The sequence below is a fragment of the Arachis ipaensis genome, chromosome B02, assembly GCF_000816755.2.
Source record: "Arachis ipaensis cultivar K30076 chromosome B02, Araip1.1, whole genome shotgun sequence".
NCBI lineage: Eukaryota > Viridiplantae > Streptophyta > Magnoliopsida > Fabales > Fabaceae > Arachis > Arachis ipaensis.
This window is the reverse complement of record NC_029786.2, coordinates 82,096,329-82,118,378: the sequence shown is the minus strand read 5'-3', so window position 1 is coordinate 82,118,378 and position 22,050 is coordinate 82,096,329. Positions and strand designations below refer to the sequence as shown.

At 36.9% G+C, this 22,050-nt stretch overlaps 1 protein-coding gene across 3 annotated transcripts; it reads right to left on the bottom strand.

Annotated features, from left to right (window-relative positions):
- LOC107625540 (single-stranded DNA-binding protein, mitochondrial) lies at positions 11,091-15,096 on the bottom strand. 3 transcript variants are annotated; one of them, XR_002357673.1, is made up of 8 exons: positions 14,823-15,096; positions 13,563-13,642; positions 12,916-13,124; positions 12,248-12,456; positions 12,066-12,166; positions 11,740-11,938; positions 11,492-11,551; positions 11,091-11,393 (listed from the first exon to the last, which is right to left on the bottom strand). XR_002357673.1 is itself a non-coding variant. In XM_016328199.2 (7 exons), the coding sequence occupies exons 2-7, from the start codon at positions 13,627-13,629 to the stop codon at positions 11,377-11,379; spliced, it is 660 nt and encodes a 219-aa protein (XP_016183685.1). In that variant the 5' UTR covers positions 13,630-13,642; positions 14,823-15,096; the 3' UTR covers positions 11,091-11,376. The 3 variants fall into 3 exon arrangements, 2 of the variants coding, with proteins under 2 accessions (XP_016183685.1, XP_016183681.1); XM_016328199.2 differs by lacking the exon at positions 11,740-11,938 and having other exon boundaries at positions 12,916-13,121; XM_016328195.2 differs by lacking the exon at positions 11,740-11,938 and having other exon boundaries at positions 14,823-15,094.

Sequence of the window (22,050 nt, the reverse complement as noted above, 5' to 3'; positions counted from 1 at the left end):
GCATCATTTACAATGAGACGCACTTTTTTGGGAATATATAACGTTTCCTAAGCTTTAATGAGCCATTCCTTGAATAGAGTACTTCCTTTAATGGTGTCAAAGATTGCAGCCTTAGAGAGAGAATTGGCTAATCTAAAATCAGGAAAAAACAAAGTCGCATCCACCAATATTGTTCTCTCTCTTTGACTGCAAATGATTGGAAAGGCTCATGCTTCCAAACTTTCGGGTCGATGTGCTTTAGTTGAAGCAGTCACTCGAGCCTCCGATGTCCAAGAAGCAGCACAAGAGTCCTTAGGCCTAGACCAACGTTAAGAAGATCTAAAACTCATGTTTAGGAACTTGCTCTGACTTTCTTTTACACTTATTTTGTTTAGTATTCTTGACTTACTTTGTTTTAGTGACAATGGTATTTTTTGAGATACTTATCATTTACACGCATGGTTCAACTACTATTTGTATCTCTTATTCCATACGCATTGTCATCGAAAATATTTTCTATTTCAAAGGGTCCTTCCCATAAAGGAGACCATTTGTCTTTGACTCGCTCAGTCAAAAATACTAATTTCAATACTAAGTCACAAATTACAAATTTTTTGCCTTTTACTTTTCGATTGTATGATTTAGATATCATTTCTTTTTGCTTTATCATTCTGTCTAGTGTCGTAAGTCGAACTTGGTCTAACTCATCTAATTCATCAATCATAATTGACCAATATTGTTTGATTGGAAAATCATTCTGCCTTGCCACCCTTATGTTTTGCAAATTTATTTCAAGTGGCAATACAACTTTATGGCCATACACTAATTCATAAGGTGTCGATCTAATCATGGAGAACACCTGTAAGCCCATAACACCTGACTTAGTGTAGTATGCCAATTTCGAGGCAGCCTCCCTATATTCTTCTTTATCAAATTTATCAGAAGTTTATTAATGGCTTCGAAGGCCATTTGCATGTGCATAGTAGGGAGTCGGATATACTATTTTAATGTCTCGTGACTCAGCAAACCCCTTTATTTGTCGATCCGTAAACATGGTCCCTTGATCTGTAGTAAGCGTTTGGAGAATGCTAAATCTATGAATGATCGACTCCTCAATAAAGTCGATTATCTTAGCTTGGGTAACTTCTTTCATGGATACAGCTTCTACCTACTTTGTAGAATAGTCGACTGTCACCAAGATAAACTTATGCCCCTTAGTCAAAGGAGGATGAATGATTCTGATTAGGTTGAGAGACCAACCTCTAAATGGCCAAGGCCTGATTATAACATGTAAAATTGGAGGCAGAAACTCTCTGAATTGGTACATGCCTTTAGCATTGATCACAGTGTCGAACAAAATTGATATAATCCTTCATCATTGAGGGCCAATATAGTCCTTGTAATGTCCAATGTATTTTTTGACCTGCTTGATGAACTCTACAAATACCTTTATGCACCTCTGCCATAGCTAAATATGCATATTGCATACTTAAATATTGGAGCAAAGAACCATCGACACTTTTCTTACTCAATGCTAAATATTTAATTTTTTGATCTGTTCTTTGATTGTGTCGAAACAACATTTGGCACTACTATATTAGGTTGCAACGACATAGGTATCGACTCTGTATAGGGATGGCAATTTTTCCATATAGGGCGGGTATTTGCGGGAATTTATCCGTCGGAGAGCAAGTTTGGAGAGTAATTTTTTCCGTGGGGGCGAGTACGGGTACCCGTGTAACAAACGGGTGGGACGGGGAGAGAGGTACCCGCCCCGTGGGTACCCGTTTAATACATGTAAAGTTGAAATTACAAAAATATCCATATATATACATATATAATATGCTGAAACCCTAGCCCCCAACCCCAAATCAGTCTCAGTGCCTCTCTTCTCACTTCCCTCTCTACCATACGAGCCTCTGCCTCACTCAATCTCTCTAGCACCTTGATGTGTGGAAAGCGATCCAACACAAAACTCACCGGAAAGTGTACCGAGTCGCATCAAGTAATAATAAAATAATCCCACAGGGATTGAAGGATTGAGCAATTTTAGTTAGGTGGTTGATTTAGTCAAGCGAACAAGAGTTGATTTGAGTGATTTGTAATTGACAGAAGCTAAATCGCATGAATCGTAAAGGGAGAGGGGCAATTGACTGTAAATTAAAGGGCAAAGAAAGTAAAGAAGATGAATCTTAAAGTGCAAGTAATATAAATTGCAGAAACTTAGATCGCAAGAAATGTAAATGACTGAAACTTAAAGTGCAAGAAATGTAAATTGCTTGAATTATAAAAGGAATTAGGAAATTGGGATTGCAGAAATTAAACAAGGAAAAGTAAAATGGCATTAAATAGAGAAGCGGAATATGAATTAAACTTTGAAACAGATCAAATCAGAAGAGAACAATTGCTTGAAAATTTGAACAGCAAGCAAAATATAACATCAATTGCAATGGTTCAAAAGAAATCACAGATCTCAGGGTTAGAAGAGACTAGAGAACAAGTCTAGATCTCAATCCTTCCTTGATCCAATTAAGAACACAATTGCAAACAAAATGAAAGATGGATATAAGTAAAGAAACTTGAATTATGCAAGGAAAGGAAACAAAGAGATCTCAAGGGTGAGGTTGAGACAGAATTTCCTCAACTCTTCACTATCAAGACTCAAGTAAGCTTTGCAGAAAAGAAAACAGAAAATACAGAGAGGAAGAAAACTTAATTCTCCTCCCAATTCTCCAAGATCCAAAATCAAAGTTACAGAAATGAAAATTTCAAAAGAAGAAAAGGTGAAAGTAAAAGTAACCGTGCAAAAGTCCTTTCTAAATCAAACTAACTTCTCTTTATACACTTCCTTCTAATGATCTTTAAGCCTTGAATTTGGGCCCTTGGCCTTGATGGAATTGGGTTGAAGATAGCCTCTGTTGATTGCCCTTGGTCTTGAGAAGAACTCCGTTACATTATGGGCTTTAGGATCATTCACGTTTGAGGCAAACGTTGACTCAAACGTCTTGTATTAGCTTTATGCAGAATGGAGTTTTGCTGTCACTCACGTTTGAGTTCACGTTTGAGGTCAAACGTGAGCTCAAACGTGATTCTCTCCAGGGTAAATTTTGCAGCCAACGTTTGACCTTACGTTTGAGGCAAACGTTGGTACAAACGTTAAGTCCTCCTGGGTGTATTTTTTGAGCCAACGTTTGACCTCAAGTTTGAGGCAAATGTTGGCTTCTCCTGGGTGAATTTTTGGGCCAACGTTTGACCTCAAGTTTGAGGCAAACGTTGGCACAAACGTTAGCTCTTCCCAGGGTGTATTATTGAGCCAACGTTTGTCCTCACGTTTGAGGCAAACGTTGGCGCAAATGTTGAGAACATTTCCAGATTTGGATGCTCAAACGTTTTGTCCACCCTATACTATTATATATTTTTGGAAAGCCCTGAATGTCTACTTTACAATGCCGTTGGAAGCGCATCATTTGGAGCTCCACAGCTCGAGTTATACTCCGTCGAAGGTGCAGAGGTCAGCTGGCCTTACTACAAGTTGGTGCCATGTTTGTTTATGCATATTTCGGGCCAGTTTTCTCTCTCAATTTTTGTGTCCACCATGTAGTGGCATATATGCTTGAAAAGCTCTCGATTCCTACTTTCCAATGCTTTTGGAATCACCTCATTTGGAGCTCTGTAGCTCAAGTTATTCTTGTTGGAAGTATACCCCTTCAGGCTGTGGGGAGCAACGTTTCCAGCAACGTTGGAGCACCAACTTTGGCTCCAACGTTGCTTCCCTTTGCTTCCTTTCATGGCCTTCTGGTTGCCTCTTTGCCTTTCCTTTCCTTAGCTTCCTTTCCACCTATCATCAACCAAACAAAATGCATGAAAGCTTTGCTAATCTCACAAGAAATTGCATCGTTCATAATCAACAAGTAAACATAGCAAAATTCTTATGAAAATGCATCAGGATAACAATGTTTGAATAAATAAAGGTATGCATGAATTTCTCATCCAAATACTTACTTATTGCCTGAGAATGCATGAAAATCATGTAAAAACTAATGAAAAAGACTTGTGAAACTAGCCTAAGATGACTTGTCATCACAACACCAAACTTAAATCTTGCTTGTCCCCAAGCAAGCAGTAAAACATAAGGAAAATCACTAGAAATAGAGAAGTGTATAAGCCTTTTATTGGAAGACATTGAATACTGGTAAATGGGGTTTTTATGCATGGTATCTTAGGGATTTTTATTCTGTGGCTGAGACATCAACATTCCCTTGGATCCTTACTTGAATTACAAAAAAAAATGAGACTTGTTATTGCTTGGTCCTTGGTTTTTTTTTCGCTCTCTTTCTTGTCTGAGGCTTAATGCTATGTGGTAAGGCAGCTTTTTAGAGTAAGCTTTTAGCCAGCATTTCCGCCCCAGTTGGTTCAAGATGCTAGGTGTTGAAACACCCCTATGGGCTTACTTGCTCAAGCCTCTCCTTAGCACACACACATCACAGGCATTTAGCTTGTTTTGTTCATCTCTGTTTGTTCTTTGGAAATTGATGCCCAGCACCTCTTTGGGTTACTAAATGCTTTGTCTCAAAGTAGCTCTTGATGGTGGACTTTCGGTTGGCAATCCCGGGTTAGTTAACCCAAGTTGTCGGGTGATGAAGCACCCCTTAGAACCTAGTTATCCAAGCTTATCTTTGTACAAGAACATCACAGGCATTTATCCAAATTTGCAGCCATTGGTGCCCAGCCTTGTGTATTTCTTTTTGCTTCTTTCTGTTGCATTTTCTTTCTTTTATTTTGGACCTTTTTCATTTGTCAAGTCTCATGAAATGTAACTCAAGTTTATATCACAAAGTCATGCCAGCATTCAGCCTTATTTATAAATCAGCTAATGAACCAGCACATACCACCACATAATCTTATTTTGTCTCATATCATACCAGACTTTTACTCTTTCTCTATTTCACATTTATTTTTCTTTTATTCAAGCATGAGGAACAAAGCATATAATTCAAGTAAGATGAAAGTGAATCAAGCACTTAGACTAGCAAGCCATAACAGCATGAAAACAAACAAACTCGCATACAGTAAATGAATCTAAGAAGACACTAATCAACAGGGGACATTTGAACTTTCAATTATCATATTTGAACTAGAATCAGTCAGGGAATAATACAACCTCTTGGAGTCTATTTGTTTCCTCTGTGTCATCATCATTGTTGGGTTCCATGTCCTTTCTCTGTCCATGATGATGTACCTTTTCCTCCAAGAGATTGAATGACTTCCTACAAAAGATATTGAAAGTTGCTTGTTCCCCAAGCACTTGAGAGGTAGTTAGCATGCATGTAAAGTGCCTCTTGAGCTTTCATTGTCAGTCCTTCATAGAAATTTTGGAATTTATCCCATTCATTAAACATCTCTGGTGGACACTTCCTGAGTAAAGCTTTGTATCTCTCCCATGCTTCATACAATGACTCTCCATCCATCTGAGTAAATGTTTGGACCTCTGTTTTGAGCTTGATGATCCTTTGAGGAGGATAAAACTTGGCTAAGGACTTGCTCACTAGATCCTCCCAAATGTTGATGCTTTCTCTCGGAAATGACTCCAACCATTGAGTAGCTTTGTCCCTCAGGGAAAATGAAAATAGCAACAATTTGTAACTGTCAGGATGCACACCATTGGTCTTCACTGTGTCACATATCCTCAGGAAGGTGGATAGGTGCTGGTTTGGATCTTCCAAGGGGCCTCCTCCATAAGAACAGTTGTTCTGCACCAAGGTGATGAGTTGGGGCTTCAATTCAAAGTTATTTGCATCGACATTTGGGGTAAGGATGCTGCTCCTACAATGCCTTCGATTAGCAAATGTATATGAAGCCAATACTCTCCTTTGGGGCTGACCATTGTCATTGGCCACTCCCACTTGTGGATTTGTTGGATTTTCCTCCATTTCTTGGTTCTCTTCTCAACCTCCAAAGTGTTTCAGGATCAAAAGTTGTGGATTCATCGCTTCTTCCTCCTGACATAAACACAGAACCAGGAACCAGAATTAAACACTCTATTGCTAGAGTGAAGTTAGTGTTAGCTTAAGCAAAAATTTAAACATTTAGTATGCTTAGTAAAAAGAAAAAGAAAAAGTGCTTAATCTAGACCACCACCTTACTTAATCATTGTCAATCTAATCAATCTCCGGCAACGGCGCCAAAAACTTGATGTGTGGAAAGCGATCCAACACAAAACTCACTGGCAAGTGTACCGGGTCGCATCAAGTAATAATAACTCACGTGAGTGAGGTCGATCCCACAGGGATTGAAGGATTGAGCAATTTTAGTTAGGTGGTTGATTTAGTCAAGCGAACAAGAGTTGATTTGAGTGATTTGTAATTGACAGAAGCTAAATTGCATGAATTGTAAAGGGAGAAGGGCAATTGACTGTAAATTAAAGGGCAAAGAAAGTAAAGAAGCTGAATCTTAAAGTGCAAGTAATATAAATTGCAGAAACTTAGATCGCAAGAAATGTAAATGACTGAAACTTAAAGTGCAAGAAATGTAAATTGCTTGAATTATAAAAAGAATTGGGAAATTAGGATTGCAGAAATTAAACAAGAGAAAGTAAAATAGCATTAAACAGAGAAGCAGAATATGAATTAAACTTTGCAACAGATCAAATCAGAAGAGAACAATTGCTTGAAAATTTGAACAGCAAGCAAAATATAACATCAATTGCAATGGTTCAAAAGAAATCACAGATCTCAGGGTTAGAAGAGACTAGAGAACAAGTCTAGATCTCAATCCTTCCTTGATCCAATTAAAAACACAATTGCAAACAAAATGAAAGATGGATATAAGTAAAGAAACTTGAATTATGCAAGGAAAGGAAACAAAGAGATCTCAAGGGTGAGGTTGAGACAGAATTTCCTCAACTCTTCACTATCAAGACTCAAGTAAGCTTTGCAGAAAAGAAAACAGAAAACCCAGAGAGGAAGAGAACTTAATTCTCCTCCCAATTCTCCAAGATCCGAAATCAAAGTTACAGAAATGAAAATTTCAAAAGAAGAAAAGGTGAAAGTAAAAGTAACCGTGCAAAAGTCCTTTCTAAATCAAACTAACTTCTCTTTATACACTTCCTTCTAATGATCTTTAAGCCTTGAATTTGGGCCCTTGGCCTTGATGGAATTGGGTTGAAGATAGCCTCTGTTGATTGCCCTTGGTCTTGAGAAGAACTCCGTTACATTATGGGCTTTAGGATCATTCACGTTTGAGTCAACGTTTGAGGCAAACGTTGACTCAAACGTCTTGTATTAGCTTTATGCAGAATGGAGTTTTGCTGTCACTCACGTTTGAGGTAAACGTTGGCGCAAACATTAAATCCTCCTGGGTGTGTTTTTTGAGCCAACGTTTGACCTCAAATTTGAGGCAGACGTTGGCGCAAACGTTGGCTTCCCCTGGGTGTATTTTTGAGCCAACGTTTGACCTCAAGTTTGAGGCAAACATTGGCGCAAACGTTGGCTTCTCCTGGGTGAATTTTTGGGCCAACGTTTGACCTCAAGTTTGAGGCAAACGTTGGCGCAAACGTTAGCTCTTCCCATGGTGTATTATTGAGCCAACGTTTGTCCTCACGTTTGAGGCAAACGTTGGCGCAAATGTTGAGAACATTGCCAGATTTGGAAGCTCAAATGTGCTGTCCACCCCATACTATTATATATTGTTGGAAAGCCCTAAATGTCTACTTTCCAATGTCGTTGGAAGCGCATCATTTGGAGCGCCACAGCTCGAGTTATACTCCGTCGAAGGTGCAGAGGTCAGCTAGCCTTACTACAAGTTGGTGCCATGTTTGTTTATGTACTTTTCGGGGCAGTTTTCTCCCTCAATTTTTGTGTCCACCATGTAGTTCCATATATTCTTGAAAAGCTCTCGATTCCTACTTTCCAATGCTTTTAGAATCACCTCATTTGGAGCTCTGTAGCTCAAGTTATTCTTGTTGGAAGTATACCCCTTCAAGCTGTGGGGAGCAACGTTTCCAGCAACGTTGGAGCACCAACTTTGGCTCCAACGTTGCTTCCCTTTGATTCCTTTCATGGCCTTCTTGTTGCCTCTTTGCCTTTCCTTTTCTTAGCTTCCTTTCCACCTATCATCAACCAAACAAAATGCATGAAAGCTTTGCTAATCTCACAAGAAATTGCATCATTCATAATCAACAAGTAAACATAGCAAAATTCTTATGAAATTGCATCAGGATAACAATGTTTGATTAAATAAAGATATGCATGAATTTCTCATCCAAATACTTACTTATTGCCTGAGAATGCATGAAAATCAAGTAAAAACTAATGAAAAAGGCTTGTGAAACTAGCCTAAGATGACTTGTCATCACACCTCGCCACCTCCTCCTTTAGTCCTTCTTACTGTGTCGCTGACTTCCTCCCTCTGAGTCCCTCACATCATCGTCCCTGACTTTCCTCCGTCACAGCCGTTGCTCACTATTGGTTACCCATAGCTTCGCGCTGCCTCTTCCTCTGATTCGCGACGCCTTTGCCTCAGATCTGCTTTGCGACGCCTCTGCCTCAGATCTGCGTCGTCGACGGCAACTCTACTTCAGCAACGGCTCTGCTCCATGAGGACTCTGCATCGCCTTTTCTCAGTGAAGCTGATGACAACTCTGTTCCATAGCCGGCCACCTTGCAATAAGTTGGATATTTCTGACTTTCTATTAATTGAGAATATATGTTCTGATTTTTGTTTGATGAAATTGCTATGAGATTAAGTTTTGAATTCTGTTAATGTGAAATTGGGTTTAGATTTGGATTCTGTTAATTGATAAATTTGGGTGTAGAGTTAGATTTTTTTGCTGTGAAACTAAATTTAGGGTTTTGATTCTTACTGTAAAATTGGAAGATTGGACTATAATACTGAGTTCATTGGGAAGTCATTGTTCACTAGATTTTTGTTCCTTTTATTTTTTTCTTATTCGTTTCCTCTAAACCCATGGATATCTATGGATATCCGAATATCCGGCGGGTACGGGGTCCCCGTTATCCGTCACGGGGACGGGGAGGGTTTTTAGGGATGGGTGGGGGGCGGGGGGCATATCCCCGCCCCATGGGTACCTGTTGCCATCCCGAACTCTGTATATGGAAAATTATTCATCAAATATTGATAAGCATTATAATTTACCATATTAGGGTTATGATTGGCTGGCATACCCACTGGAGGATATTATATAGGAGGTGTAGGATTATACAAGGGGTTGCTCCTTGTCGTGGTTGTACCTCCTATATATCCCATATTTGGATTCTCCAATGGTGGAGAGTAATTTGGAGGCAATCTGTATGGAAGCCATACTTCATATGGAGGCCATGTACTGGGTACAGTCGAAGGAACTCCTTCTAACAAGGTTCGTCGTTCAACTTGATGGGCTAGCATCCGCCTCTTGGCCTCTTATGTTTTCACCAATGTCATTATTCGATGTATCCATCGAAGAAGAGGCTCTATCAGTTATTATTAACTTGCTACTGCATAATCGCATGCAAAATTTGACACGTAACTTAACCCAATATCCCATCAAGCGTGCCAATTTGTTTCACTTGATTTTTGGTAACCTCAGCAGGATTTCTCGACAGGGTGTTAAATCAAGCTTGTATCAAGATCTCAAGTATCGGGGAGCAGATACGACTCCTCTGAAAAAGTGTGGGCTCAATCCGGGAATTACTTAGCGTTCATGTCAAAATATTTGAGATGCTTGAATTGTGGCAAATAATAAAGAATTGCAATAAAATAGATGAAGCTTTAAAATTGCAATTGAAAGCAAGCGAAATTCTTGAAGAACCGAAGTAAAAATAAAATGCGTAAAGCAAATAAATGAAAAGAAACAGAAAAAGAAAATAAAAGAAAAAGCAAATAAAAGTGGACTTCCAACACTCACATGCACCTGTGCTCTATGGTCTTTCATTGCGCTGCTGGGATTGGAAATTTTGGCAAAGGCTATCTGTGATGCTCTAGTGTTTTTGAAGAAGTCCCAGAACTCTTTTGAGTTTCTACTATTTATATGCCATGGAGATGGTCTTGCAAATGAAACATGTTGTCCACTATCTTACTTCCTCCTTTTTCTCAATCATGACCTTGCCTTGACCATGAAAAATCTTGACCTCCAAGTTCTGACATCCACGTCTTCCTTGGTCTTCAAGTTCCACATTTCTTCAGCTTGCTCTTCAAATTTCGCACTCATGTCCTCCACTCGGCTTGAAGGTCGAGTAGCAAACCTTGCTGCTTAAGAAAAGGTAATAACTACCTTTTAACTTTGACACTCTTTGCACCATTTTTCTTCGATTTTAGCTTATTCATTTCTGCTTCTGTAGTCAAAACCATTGGCAGTTGAAGCGTCCTCTTGTCCATAAAAATCCGTTTTTTGTACCAACATAAATATATAATGTTTTGTGCCGACTTGATATAAATCACAATGAGATGGATCAAATGATAGAAACTATACGTACGTCAAGTGAGTCGAGTGATTTATAAAAAAAAAAAGTATAAAAATAAGTCAGCTCAAGTTTAATATATTTATTCTATTGCTTTTTTAAATTAAATTATGATGCATGTAGAACCTCACTAACGAGTTACACCCATATTTTATATCATTCTCAGCAGCACCAAAAGTGACTACGCACAATTTCAATACAACAACCGTTTTGCTCCACCGTGATATTTTGACTAGTGCATGATTATAAGCTGGTCTTTTATATTAGGCCTTGTTTTCTGAAAATGAGTAAATATGTAATTTCGATCGCAGTATGTTCCTAGCATCTATTTACTCCTTAAATGAATTTTAAAATCAAAAGATCCTTGGGAAATTAAATATAACATTGCGTTAGCTTCTGAAAGCTTTTTAACATCAAATAACTTGAAAGTCAAAATATGACATCCCTTTAGACAATGAATGATGTAAAATTGTAAATGACACCGTATCACATACATCTTTTTAAGAACTAAATTGCATATTCACTCTTAAAATTTGGTCTCCCATTCTAATTATCCGGATATGAGTGACGCATAACACATGAAATAGAGCTTTCATAAACTAAATAAAACATTCACAGATAAACTTTCGGGGTAAGGAGATTCTAATTACACACGTGTAGACGTTAAGTGTTACTTGATTAGTATCATTCATATTCATGTTTACATGATTTGTTATAGGGGGAAAAAACCGTTCTTCTGCACTTTCCCATATATTAAAAGAATATGGGAAACTGAAATCCAGAACGCTGAAAGATAAAATAATAATGAACAAGGCAAAGCATTCTTTATATTGTTCATTAAAAATGCTGCTACTCACTACAGAGATGTGATTCTTACAAAGCACGTGCTTTCCATTCCATGAATAACATTTTCACCAAAATCTTTCCACTTTCCAGGTTTCTGCTAAAACAACCCTTCTCCTGCCAGCATGAATTGATTATGGCGTCAGACCAAAGAAATGCAAATCAATGACAAAAAGTACAGAGCGGAATATTGAACTATAGTTAAAAGGACTTACGCAATTCATCCAATGAATTTGTATCAATGCTCTCTCCTCCCTTTATGAGACGAAGTTTCCCTGGAGATAAAATAGAGGTAAAAGAACAGCCTCAGTTTGATAGGAGCTTAAGGAAAAAAAATTAATAAAAATGAACATGAACACAAGGAACAATAACATTGAATGGCAAAATGCTTTCTTTTACCCATAAATTAACTAAATTATGAGTGAACCAAAATGCTCGTGATTGCTAGAAAGAGAAAATTAACTGTAAATAAGCAATTAGCTTTCACTCATGATGATGAAACAAATCATCTAAGATATGAGTTGGGTTAAATTTTGGATAAGCCATCCTTCTCCCGAGAAATTTCCCTCCTTTCTTTAATAAACATAAGCACTGTAGGTACTTTCTGAACGCCAGGAAGAGCCAGTGCACCCTATGGGGACCTAGCTTTCAGTCTTTCTTATCTAATCAACGGCAGCATTTTAAGTAAAAAATTAAAAAAAAAATAAAAACAAAAAAAAAAAGGAAAGGAAAAGAAAAAGATTAATGTACATGTGGGAGAACAATTGGGGAGAGAAAAGGTTGCCATACCATCACGACGTACACATATCTCAGGAATGCTTTTGACTTCACCATTGATGCTATCATTATAAACTCTAGTCTCAATGTCACCCTCAACATAAACTGAAGAGCTGCAATGATGCTTCAAACATGAGCCAGAAACATTTACACCAAAATTCAAGTATCCTCTTTTATGCATACTTGATGCTTACTTTTTAAAAAGTTGTTGTACTGCATAGGCCCCAAGGATGTGATTATGCACAGCAATGCGATGCCATTGAGCAGGTCTTGGCATATCCACTTCTCTCGTGATTCTCTGGTCAGACATTCCCCCAGTCCCAACCGTAAAGATCGTTACATTCTTCCCATTCCTCAATATCTTTTGTACAGGGACTTGGCCAACTTTTCCACATATTATTGCCTAATTCAAACCATTCTTGTGATCAAATATTTTTATACAAAGTGTAACAGGAAAACATATCATTGATTGTCATTTTAAGCTCAGGAAGAATGAAAAATGAATAAATAAAAAGAAACTATTCTAAGTTCTGGTAATTTTTCTTCGGCTTCAAAGACTCGATCTCCATTTAGTGAAGAACTCTCTTTAATTGGCTTCAGCACAATTATATTCAGAATCAATTCAATTTTTCATGCTTAAACATTACCAGCTTTAATAATACTTAAAAATTAATTCCCTCTTAAAACCTTGTATTGTGCAGAATGAAAACTTTAATGCAATCATAGCATTTCAAAGGCATCAAGTATATAATATCTGTGGATTAGGTTTTCTGCAGATACCAAACCAAAATTCCATCTCTAGCAATGTCTATAGTAATAAATAACAACCATAAACAAGTAAACAATGAGTACCATCGGATACCTTGTGCACTCCCCGAAATCCCCAACCCCTCTTTGGATCCACACCCTGCAGTTCAAGATCGGGCTTGCTACCAAGAAAATCATCAAATTCATCATCCAGTTCTTCGTTCTTTCGATCATCATTAACCCTATCATTTAAGCCCTCATCATTGTCACTTTCAGTTAACAATGTTGAGTACCACTGTGTTCCCGTCCTCGTCATTCCAACTGCTGAAAATTCAATGAATAAAAATCACAGTTAAACATAATCTCAAGCAGCAAGCCAGTTTCCCCAGCGCATGTCGTCGAAATTCTCCTTTGAACAAACAAGATCAACTCAAACATATTTAGTGGAAGTGCAACCTAAATAAGTCTGAGAAATCAAAACCAGGGATTAATTAAAAAAATCTAAGTCTAATTAATAAAAAGATGCATGTGAAAACATTTTAGTTCATCCATTGGCCAATAAGAAAACAATGGCTTTAATTGTTCATTCATGAGTCTACCTTAGTAATCTTAGTGACTTCAATATAAGGTTACGGCATAAAATGAGTAAGTGCGTTCTAGTAACGAGAACAACAAAAACCTATTCAAAGAGGTTACGCACTTAAAGTGAAATAATAATAATAATAATAAAAGAATGGGGGAAATGGGAAGTGTAACACGCACCATGGGAAGAGGAGCTCAGAGAAGAGATACGAAGATGCTTCGCAAGTCTAACACCCAGCGAATTCATTTTCAGCAAAAACCTGCAAATAACAACAAAGAAGAAAAAGAAGAGGAGGAGGAGCAAGGGTTTAAACCATAGTTATTAGAACTGAACCGGTATTTGACCCGGTCATACAACCGGGTCAGATGTTAAGCCGATGGGTCAAAATCAAAAGTTAAAACTTAAAATGCATGTCTTTACAAACATATTAATAACAATCAAATATCAATTTTTAGACATAACTAATGATGCAAAAAGAGACTAAACTAATCACCAGTACAAAATACTTTCTCAATTTAAATGAATAAGAGCAAGCAAAAGATAACACAGTCATTAAATCAAATCCAAGGAGTGATCTCAAAGCCAGCATCTATATTTTCATAGGACAAATTTGAAGCTTGACCAAGATTTCCTTCATTTTGATTTGCATCTATATCTACATTTGTGTATTTGTCACAAATCAATACCAAGAATAATTTCATAATAGCAACTGAGTTGTGATGAAGACATGGGAATAACAACAGATTCATGGGAACAACAATTTGACTGAACAAACAGAGAGCATGAATAATTTTAAAATTCTAGCAAAAAACAACAAACAAAGAGCATGAAAATAACAATTTAACTGAACAATTTTATTCTGAGTTGCAAAGAGCATGAACCTCATTTTCAACAACAAATTCAACTATGATCATTTTTAGCAACAAATGATTTAGCATAAAAAAAAGATGATTTACAGATTTACAGTAACAAAAAATTTAGCTAAGTAATTATTTCTGCAAGACAACAACAGATTCAAGCTACAAAAAATTAGCTAAGTGATTTTTTTCAACAAGACAGCAACAGATTCAAGGTTCAGTGATGATGATCAGGAAACAATTCAACTCAGTGGTGATTTCAGCAACAACAAAAAATTAGCTCAGTGATATTTTCAGCAACAAATTCTAACTTTCAGCAACAAAATCAAGGTGCAGAATGAATTACAGCAACAAAATTGAGCAAGAAAGAACAGGGGAATTTGTTGAAACAAAAGATTTAGCTAAGTGATTATTTAATAAAGACAACAATAAATTCAAGCTTCGGTGATGATAATCAGCAACAAATTCAACGCAGTGATGTTTTCCAGCAACAAAAAGATTTCCTCAGTGATACGTTCAGCAACAAATTCAACTTACAGCAATGAAATCCACACTGAAAGAACAGGGCCAAAGGAAGCTCACCTGCACAGGGACCGACGGTGAAGGAAGCTGATCGACCGAACTGACGGCGAAGCAAGAAGACGACGACCACCACCACCCGAGTGCTTGAGTGCGAAGCGAGCGCAGGGAAGGCGGCGACTGAGTGCGAGACCGAGAGAGAAGTGAGAGACCGGAGACGAGAGGTAAGACTGTGACAGGCTTGAGCTTAAGCTTGAGGGAGAGAGTGACGAGAAAGAGACAAGAGAGGAGAGACGTTGATGGCTGGGGCTGGGCTTGAGGTGATCACGTCAGATTAGGTTAGGGCATGACAGAGTTGGGGTCATGGAAACGACGCCGTTTTCAATTTTGTTTTCAAAAAAATTATTTATCCAAATTGGTCCAAAAAATTTCAAAAAAAATTTGGTAACCAAAACTTTTCATAATTTACTTCGTTTACATCACTTAATAATAATTTTATTTTTCATCCTACTCTCTTATCATTCCACTTATCATATTCTTATTAAATCCACTTATTAATGATATAAATTATAAAATCATATCCCTTTTTATTAGGCATTCTTGTAATTAATACTTAATATTCCTTTTATAATTTAATTTTTATATATAAAAATACAATAAAGATTAATAATAATAATAATAATTAAAAACAGTAATTATAATATCAATTACATTAAATAATTGCAATTAATTCTTTATCTGTTATAATATTTATCATCAATTATTAGAGATATGAAACATGAAACCTACCCTAATATATACCATTATACCTTATTAATTCAATTATGTTCATTCAAAAATCACAAGAATAACACCATTGCAAGCACAATAGTATATAAGCCAAGAAATTTTACAAGAAATCGTCTTTATCATTGCAATTTGTATGACAATCGAATTCGACCTTAATACAGTACTTATGGCAGAAGGTGCTGAAGAATTTGAACAACAGACGGACTCATCCAACGAAATTGTTGTCAGTTAATCAATATCCGAGAATATAGAAACTACACTAGCTCTGATGAGGTATGGTAATAATCCGGATTATTTTTTGTGTATTTTTTACGCGCATTTATACCTATATTATACTATTTAGTGAACTGCCAATTTTAGCACTTTAGCTATATACATTTAATCCATAAAAAACTATAAAATTTTTATATTGTCTTTTTAAAAGATTGGAACATTTTATTTTATTTATCGACAAATTTTTATTAAACAAGAAAAAATCAAAACAGACATATCTAGTTTTTATGTCTATATATAAATTATTATTTCTATTGTTATTATTATTTCAACCACCAACACAGTCATATAATGTTCGCTGTATCGAGTATGATACTTAGGGATGGCAATGGGTAGGGTAGGGTAGGGTTTGGATCCAACCCTAACCCTCCCTGCGAGTTGAGATTTTTATATAAACTCAACCCTACCCTATCCGCGAGTTGAGAATATCTCAACCCTAATTCTACCCGCGGGTACCCGATCCTACCCGCAGGTTACAGAAAAGATACACTATTATTATATAACTTGATGATAATTTAAAATAGAACTAACTTTTATGTAAAAAAAAATATTAAATTATCAATTAATAATTTTTTTTAGGGGCCAAGAATCTTTTGCATTTAGTGAGAGGTCTTTGGTTCAACATCCACTTAAAACGTATTTTTATATAAGTATATAACATATACATATATAGAGTGCTGGTTGGTCGGGTAGGGTTGAGACTCAACCCGCACCCTACCCTACCCGCACAAGAACCCTACCCGCACCCTATCCTACCCGCTACGGATCGGATTGGTAACCTTACCCGACCGGGTGGAGTCGGGTTGGGTACCCATGGGTAGGGTACATATTGCCATTCCTAAATTGATACTACTTGTATTCTCATTTATACTTATATTGTACTATTTAGTGAACTGTCAATTTTGGCACTTTATTTATATGTATAACATTCGTGTAAAGTTTATGCTTTATGCAATCAATAAATTCATATGAATAACATCCATAATTATACGAAGTTAACATCCACATTAACATACATAATGGCACGAAATTAGCACCTAAAATTATAGTAGTGTGTTTTATTTGTTATACTCGATAGTGAAATTAGCCACTTTTGTATAGTTAACTATTAGGTAGAGTTTCATTTGTTTTTTTTTCTTTTTTTTTTCAGGTCATAAACCAAGCTATTGGTGACGAGGAGCTAGAGCCCAAGGAGGGAATGTGTTTCGGCATATTAGAAGATGCGCGTGCATATTATTACCGATATGCGGCTAGGACTGGTTTTGTCGTCAACATAAGAACCATCGGCTAAAAAACTAGAAACGGTCAGAGGGTAGTTGTTAATCGGGCTTTGCATTGTAACAGAGATGGGTACCGCACATCCCGTGTAAAGGTACCCAAGAGAAAGAAAATAGTGGCCTCAACAAACTGCAAAGTCCGTTGCTATTTGGCATTAGATAAGATGACAAGGCAATGGAGGATTTCTCGAGTAGAGGTATTCCACTCACACCTGCTTAATCCGAAGCTATCTGGAATGTTCTCAGTAAACCGTCAGCTAAGTATGCATGTGAAGGACTTGATATAGCAAAACGACCAAGCTGGCATTAGACTGAGTAAGACGTACCATTCACTAGCCAATGCCGTCGGTAGCCCTGCCAACCTCACCTTTACGGAGAAGGATGTTAGAAATTACATTAGTCATTACTTACGCATTTCTGGGGATGAGACGGATCCAAAAGAGTTACTTAGCCACTTCTCACCGATGAAGGAGCTCAATCCGAACTTTTTCTTTGAAATAGATGTGGATGAAAATCATAGCCTTAGAAATGTGTTCTGGGCTGATGCTCGGTGTAGAGCTGCATGGGAATATTTTGGTGATGTCGTGACGTTTGACACTACTTACAAGACTAATAGGTACCAAATTATTATTTTTTTGTTCGACTTAATTAGATTTTTTTAGCTAAGGTATTTGGATTTTACACCTACGTTACAGGTTTTTATATTTCCATTGTTTATGTACGACATGCCGTTCGAGTCTTTCGTAGGTGTCAACCACCATGGGATATCTACGCTTCTTGGGTGCACATTATTGCGGAATGAGGACACTCATACATTCCAATGACTTTTTTGTACTTGGTTGAAGTGCATGGGAAAGGCCCCATATGTATTATAACAGATCAATCCCTACAGATGTGTTCTGCTTCAGAGACCACATTACCAAACACATGCCATAGATGGTGCATATGGCATATCCTAAAGAAGATATCAAACAAGCTGGTAGGTTACTTTCGATCAGCTCAACACATGCATGAAGAGGATTGCATTTGAATCCAAATCTAAGGACTCATTTAAAAGAGATTGGCACAATTTTATTGAAGAGTATGACCTCCACAATTCTAGATGACTAAACAGTAGTATAATCTTCCAGTTTATTGCTGCCTCTGTGTGGCTTCTTTACAGATGTTATTTTATAGTCAATATGGATATTGCACTCATGGGTTAACTTACGCTATTTTTTTTCATTTTTTGTTTTCCTATTCATTGGCAGATATGTTTGCTAACCGACACATGTGGGTTCCAGTATTTTTCAAGGACGAATTCTGGGCTGGCATGAGGAGCACACAACGTAGTGAGAGCATGCATTCAGTTTTTGATAAATACTTAAACAGTAAGAGCTCTTTGTTGCAATTTGTTCGCCAATACCAAAACTATGTTATAGACAAGTGTAAGAACCCGTATTTTCACGTAAAACCGTTTTAATAAAATAATTTTAGTGCTCGGAATAGATTCAAAATTTAGAAGTTTTAATTTTAAAAAAATGTGAAATTTGATTTCAGTGAATTTTTCTGAGTTAGAAATGTATCTTTTTCGAAAAATTTCGGTAAAAATGTGTACTGGCGCTTAAGTCGGCAGTACCAGCTCTAGTCTGTCCAGTACTGCATATTTTGAAAATTTGATTTATTGTTTTGAAAGGATAAAAATAATTTAAAATTGAAAATTGGGCACTAATCTTAAAGGTTTTGGCCCAAAGGAAACAAAAACGCTAACAGGTTGGACCGGACCCAAGGTCCAATATATATGCTCATTCAATGAGCAATCAGCCCATTCCACTCTAAAACCAAGAGGGAAGGCGCAGCTTTGAGAGAGGGTAGAGGAGTGGGAATTTTACTATTCACCCCCTCCTTCAAAGTTCCATAACTTTTGATCCGGAGCTCCGATTGACGAGCCGTTTGCGGCCACGCGAAGCTCTTGACGAGCTCTTCCTTTTTATTTAAGTTTTTATGATAAGAACTCGAAGCTCACTCCCCAGTTCTCTCTTCTAATTTTCTGCACATTTTTTGTTATGGGTTTTGAGTAGATTTTGTGGTTTTGCTTGTTTAGGTGATCTATAGTAGCAGGTAATTGTTGGCTTTTACCCCTAATCTCGTTGGATAAGGTAAGGTTCCACTAAATCCTTGTGTTTAGTTATTTTGTATATCTTAGGTTTTGATTTTGGTATATATATGTGTTGTTAGTTTGAGCTTTGGTGTTTGTTGGAGTTGGTTGAGGCTTTGGATCAAGTTTGGTAGCTTCGTTTTGATGTTTGAAACGTTTTAGGAATCGACCAAGGTATGGTTTCAGTTTTCTTTATGTAATATGTAATATTTTTGGATACTTACGCTAGTTAACCTTAAGATAGGATTGAATTATGTATGTGGCATTTGAAATGTGAGGAAGATTTCATGAGTTGTGTATGTTAGAGTTTGATTATGATTGTTGATGAGAAAATTTATGATTGGTATTGTTGATGTGGATGGCTTGGTGTTGTAGTGGTGTTGTGTGGGAGGAATTGGAATAATAATGATAATGATGATATGATTTGATGATGATTGTCGGCATTTTAATGATTATGAAGGTTGATAATGAATGTGAGACTTATTGTTATTGGTGAGGGTTTGTTGATATGGTTGATGATTGATGTTGAATATTAATGTTGTTGGTAATTGGAGATGAGTATTTAAGGAGTTGATAAATTGAGATAGTAAATGTTGATATTGTTATGGTTGTTGAGAGTGGTTGGTGTTGTTGATGATTATTGATGATATTATTGTATGATGTGGAAATTGAGAAATGATGATTTTTGAGAATTGTTAATGATTGATGATGGGGTTTATTGATGTTGTTGGAAATGGTGGAATGGAATTTGATTAATGTGTTGATTTAAAAAAAATGAATGTATTGTTATGTATTTGATAATGGAAATTGATGAATGTGGTTGGTGGAGGAATGATTATAGTGTTATATATTTGATATTTAAGGTTGAGGATATTGAAGGGTGAATGAAAAATTTGGTATGAATGGTAGATTGTGACACAAAGGGTGAGTTATGAGGTAAATTGGAGTTGGTATGGTTTTGGTCTGATTTTGGTTGAAATATTTTGAAAGTTGAGGTTTGGCAAAATTCTGCATAATCTATTTTCTGGCAGCAGCTTCGGATGTATTTTGGGAACGATATAACCATCACAATTGAATGTGATTAAATTCTCTCGAATCTTTGTGATGTGTAGAAAAGTTCTGGAAAAATTGGTTAAAGTTTAACGGTTGGATTAGGAGATATAAATTTTTAAAGTTTGTTACTTAAAAACTAATTTTCTGCTGCTACATAATTAAACCAGCAACTTTCCAAGCCTATATCTCCCAATCCTGATCATAATTTTGAGTGGGACCAAAAGGACATTGAGACTTGGACTATTTTCTTGTTTGTGTCAAAATTTTAGACTATTATAAATTTTGTAGAAGGAGTTGTGCTCATTTTAAAAATAGAGCTCTTAGCTATTTTTACAGCAAAACTAGTTTTTAAAGGTAAACTTGTAATCAGAATAACTCTCTCCAGAAAAATAATTTTTCTATGAGACTTTGACTGAATTAAAGCTCTATGAGTCTAGTTTATTTCTGGAAAATTTCAGATACATCAAATGAAAATATGATTTTTGGTGGATTTTCTAAGAACAGGGTAGCTTGCTGTCTTGGTGCAGAGATTTCAAACTTAAAATAAGTTTTTGTAAGAGAAATAGTTTTCCTTTTTATTTTATTCAACTAAACTATTTCAACTGGATTCGAATCTATAGAATACTTCCGTTTTGAGTCTAGAGACAGAGAATTAGGCTTGTAAACTTCTGTAACACTATTTTAAGACTCTTGGACTTATTCTTGAGCATTGAGATATGGGAAAAGTCTTAGGAGAATTTATTTGAATTTTACTTTGAAAAGTAAGCAAACGGAGGTTTAGGTATCTTAGGTATTGCGGATGAGTTAGTTGAGAGAGAAGGAAGATTAGTGCATATGGTGATTGTCGAGAATGAATTGGGGAACTGATGAACTGTTGAGTTGGAATGGAAAAAATGAATTGAGGATCGTTGAAATGAGTCGAGGACTCGAAGAGAAATGATGATCTTGATGAATATTGAGAATTGATAATTGAAAGTGAATTGAGATGAGAAATGGTGATAACTGGTGATGATTTGTGGTCGATGACCAGTGGTTGAGATGGGTCGAAGACTCGGAGTTGTAATGATGAGTTTATTGGATTATATGAGAGTGTGCGGGGCCTATATCCCGGCGTAGCAGATTTCTCTGCTGCATGACGAATGGTTGTTGAGAGTGTACAGGGCCTATATCCCTGGCGTAGCGGATTTCTCTGCTGCATGACTTGTTGAATGTTGAGAGTGTGCGGGGCCTATATCTCGGCGTAGCAGATTGTTCTGCTGCATGATTTGTTGTGGTTATTTCCTTCTCTGCTGCATGAAGTTTGCGGGGCCTATATCCCTGGTGTAGTAGACTCCCTACTACGTGAGTGTGCAGGGCAATATATCTCTGGCATAGTAGAAGAGATGCTGCATGAGTGTGCAGGGCACTATATCTATCCCTGGCGTGGCAGAAAAGGCTACATCCGGGAGGATATGTCGGGTTGGCATTTACGGACCGACAAGTGATATCATGAGCCAATAGGATAGACATTCATCATATGCATCTCTTATGTGCTTGCTTGCTTTGACTACTTGGATTGCCTAATTGTATAATATGCCTGCTTGCTTCTTGAATTATTTGTTATATATGATTATTACCTATGTATTACTTGCTTGCATTAATTGTGATTGTCTGGTGCTGAGGAGGTTAGGTCGGCGTTGGCGATAGGATCGCACGGAGGTTAGGGTGGTGAAGGCTGTGGGATACAGCGGTGTGATTAGTATTAGTTATAACTCCCCTAAGT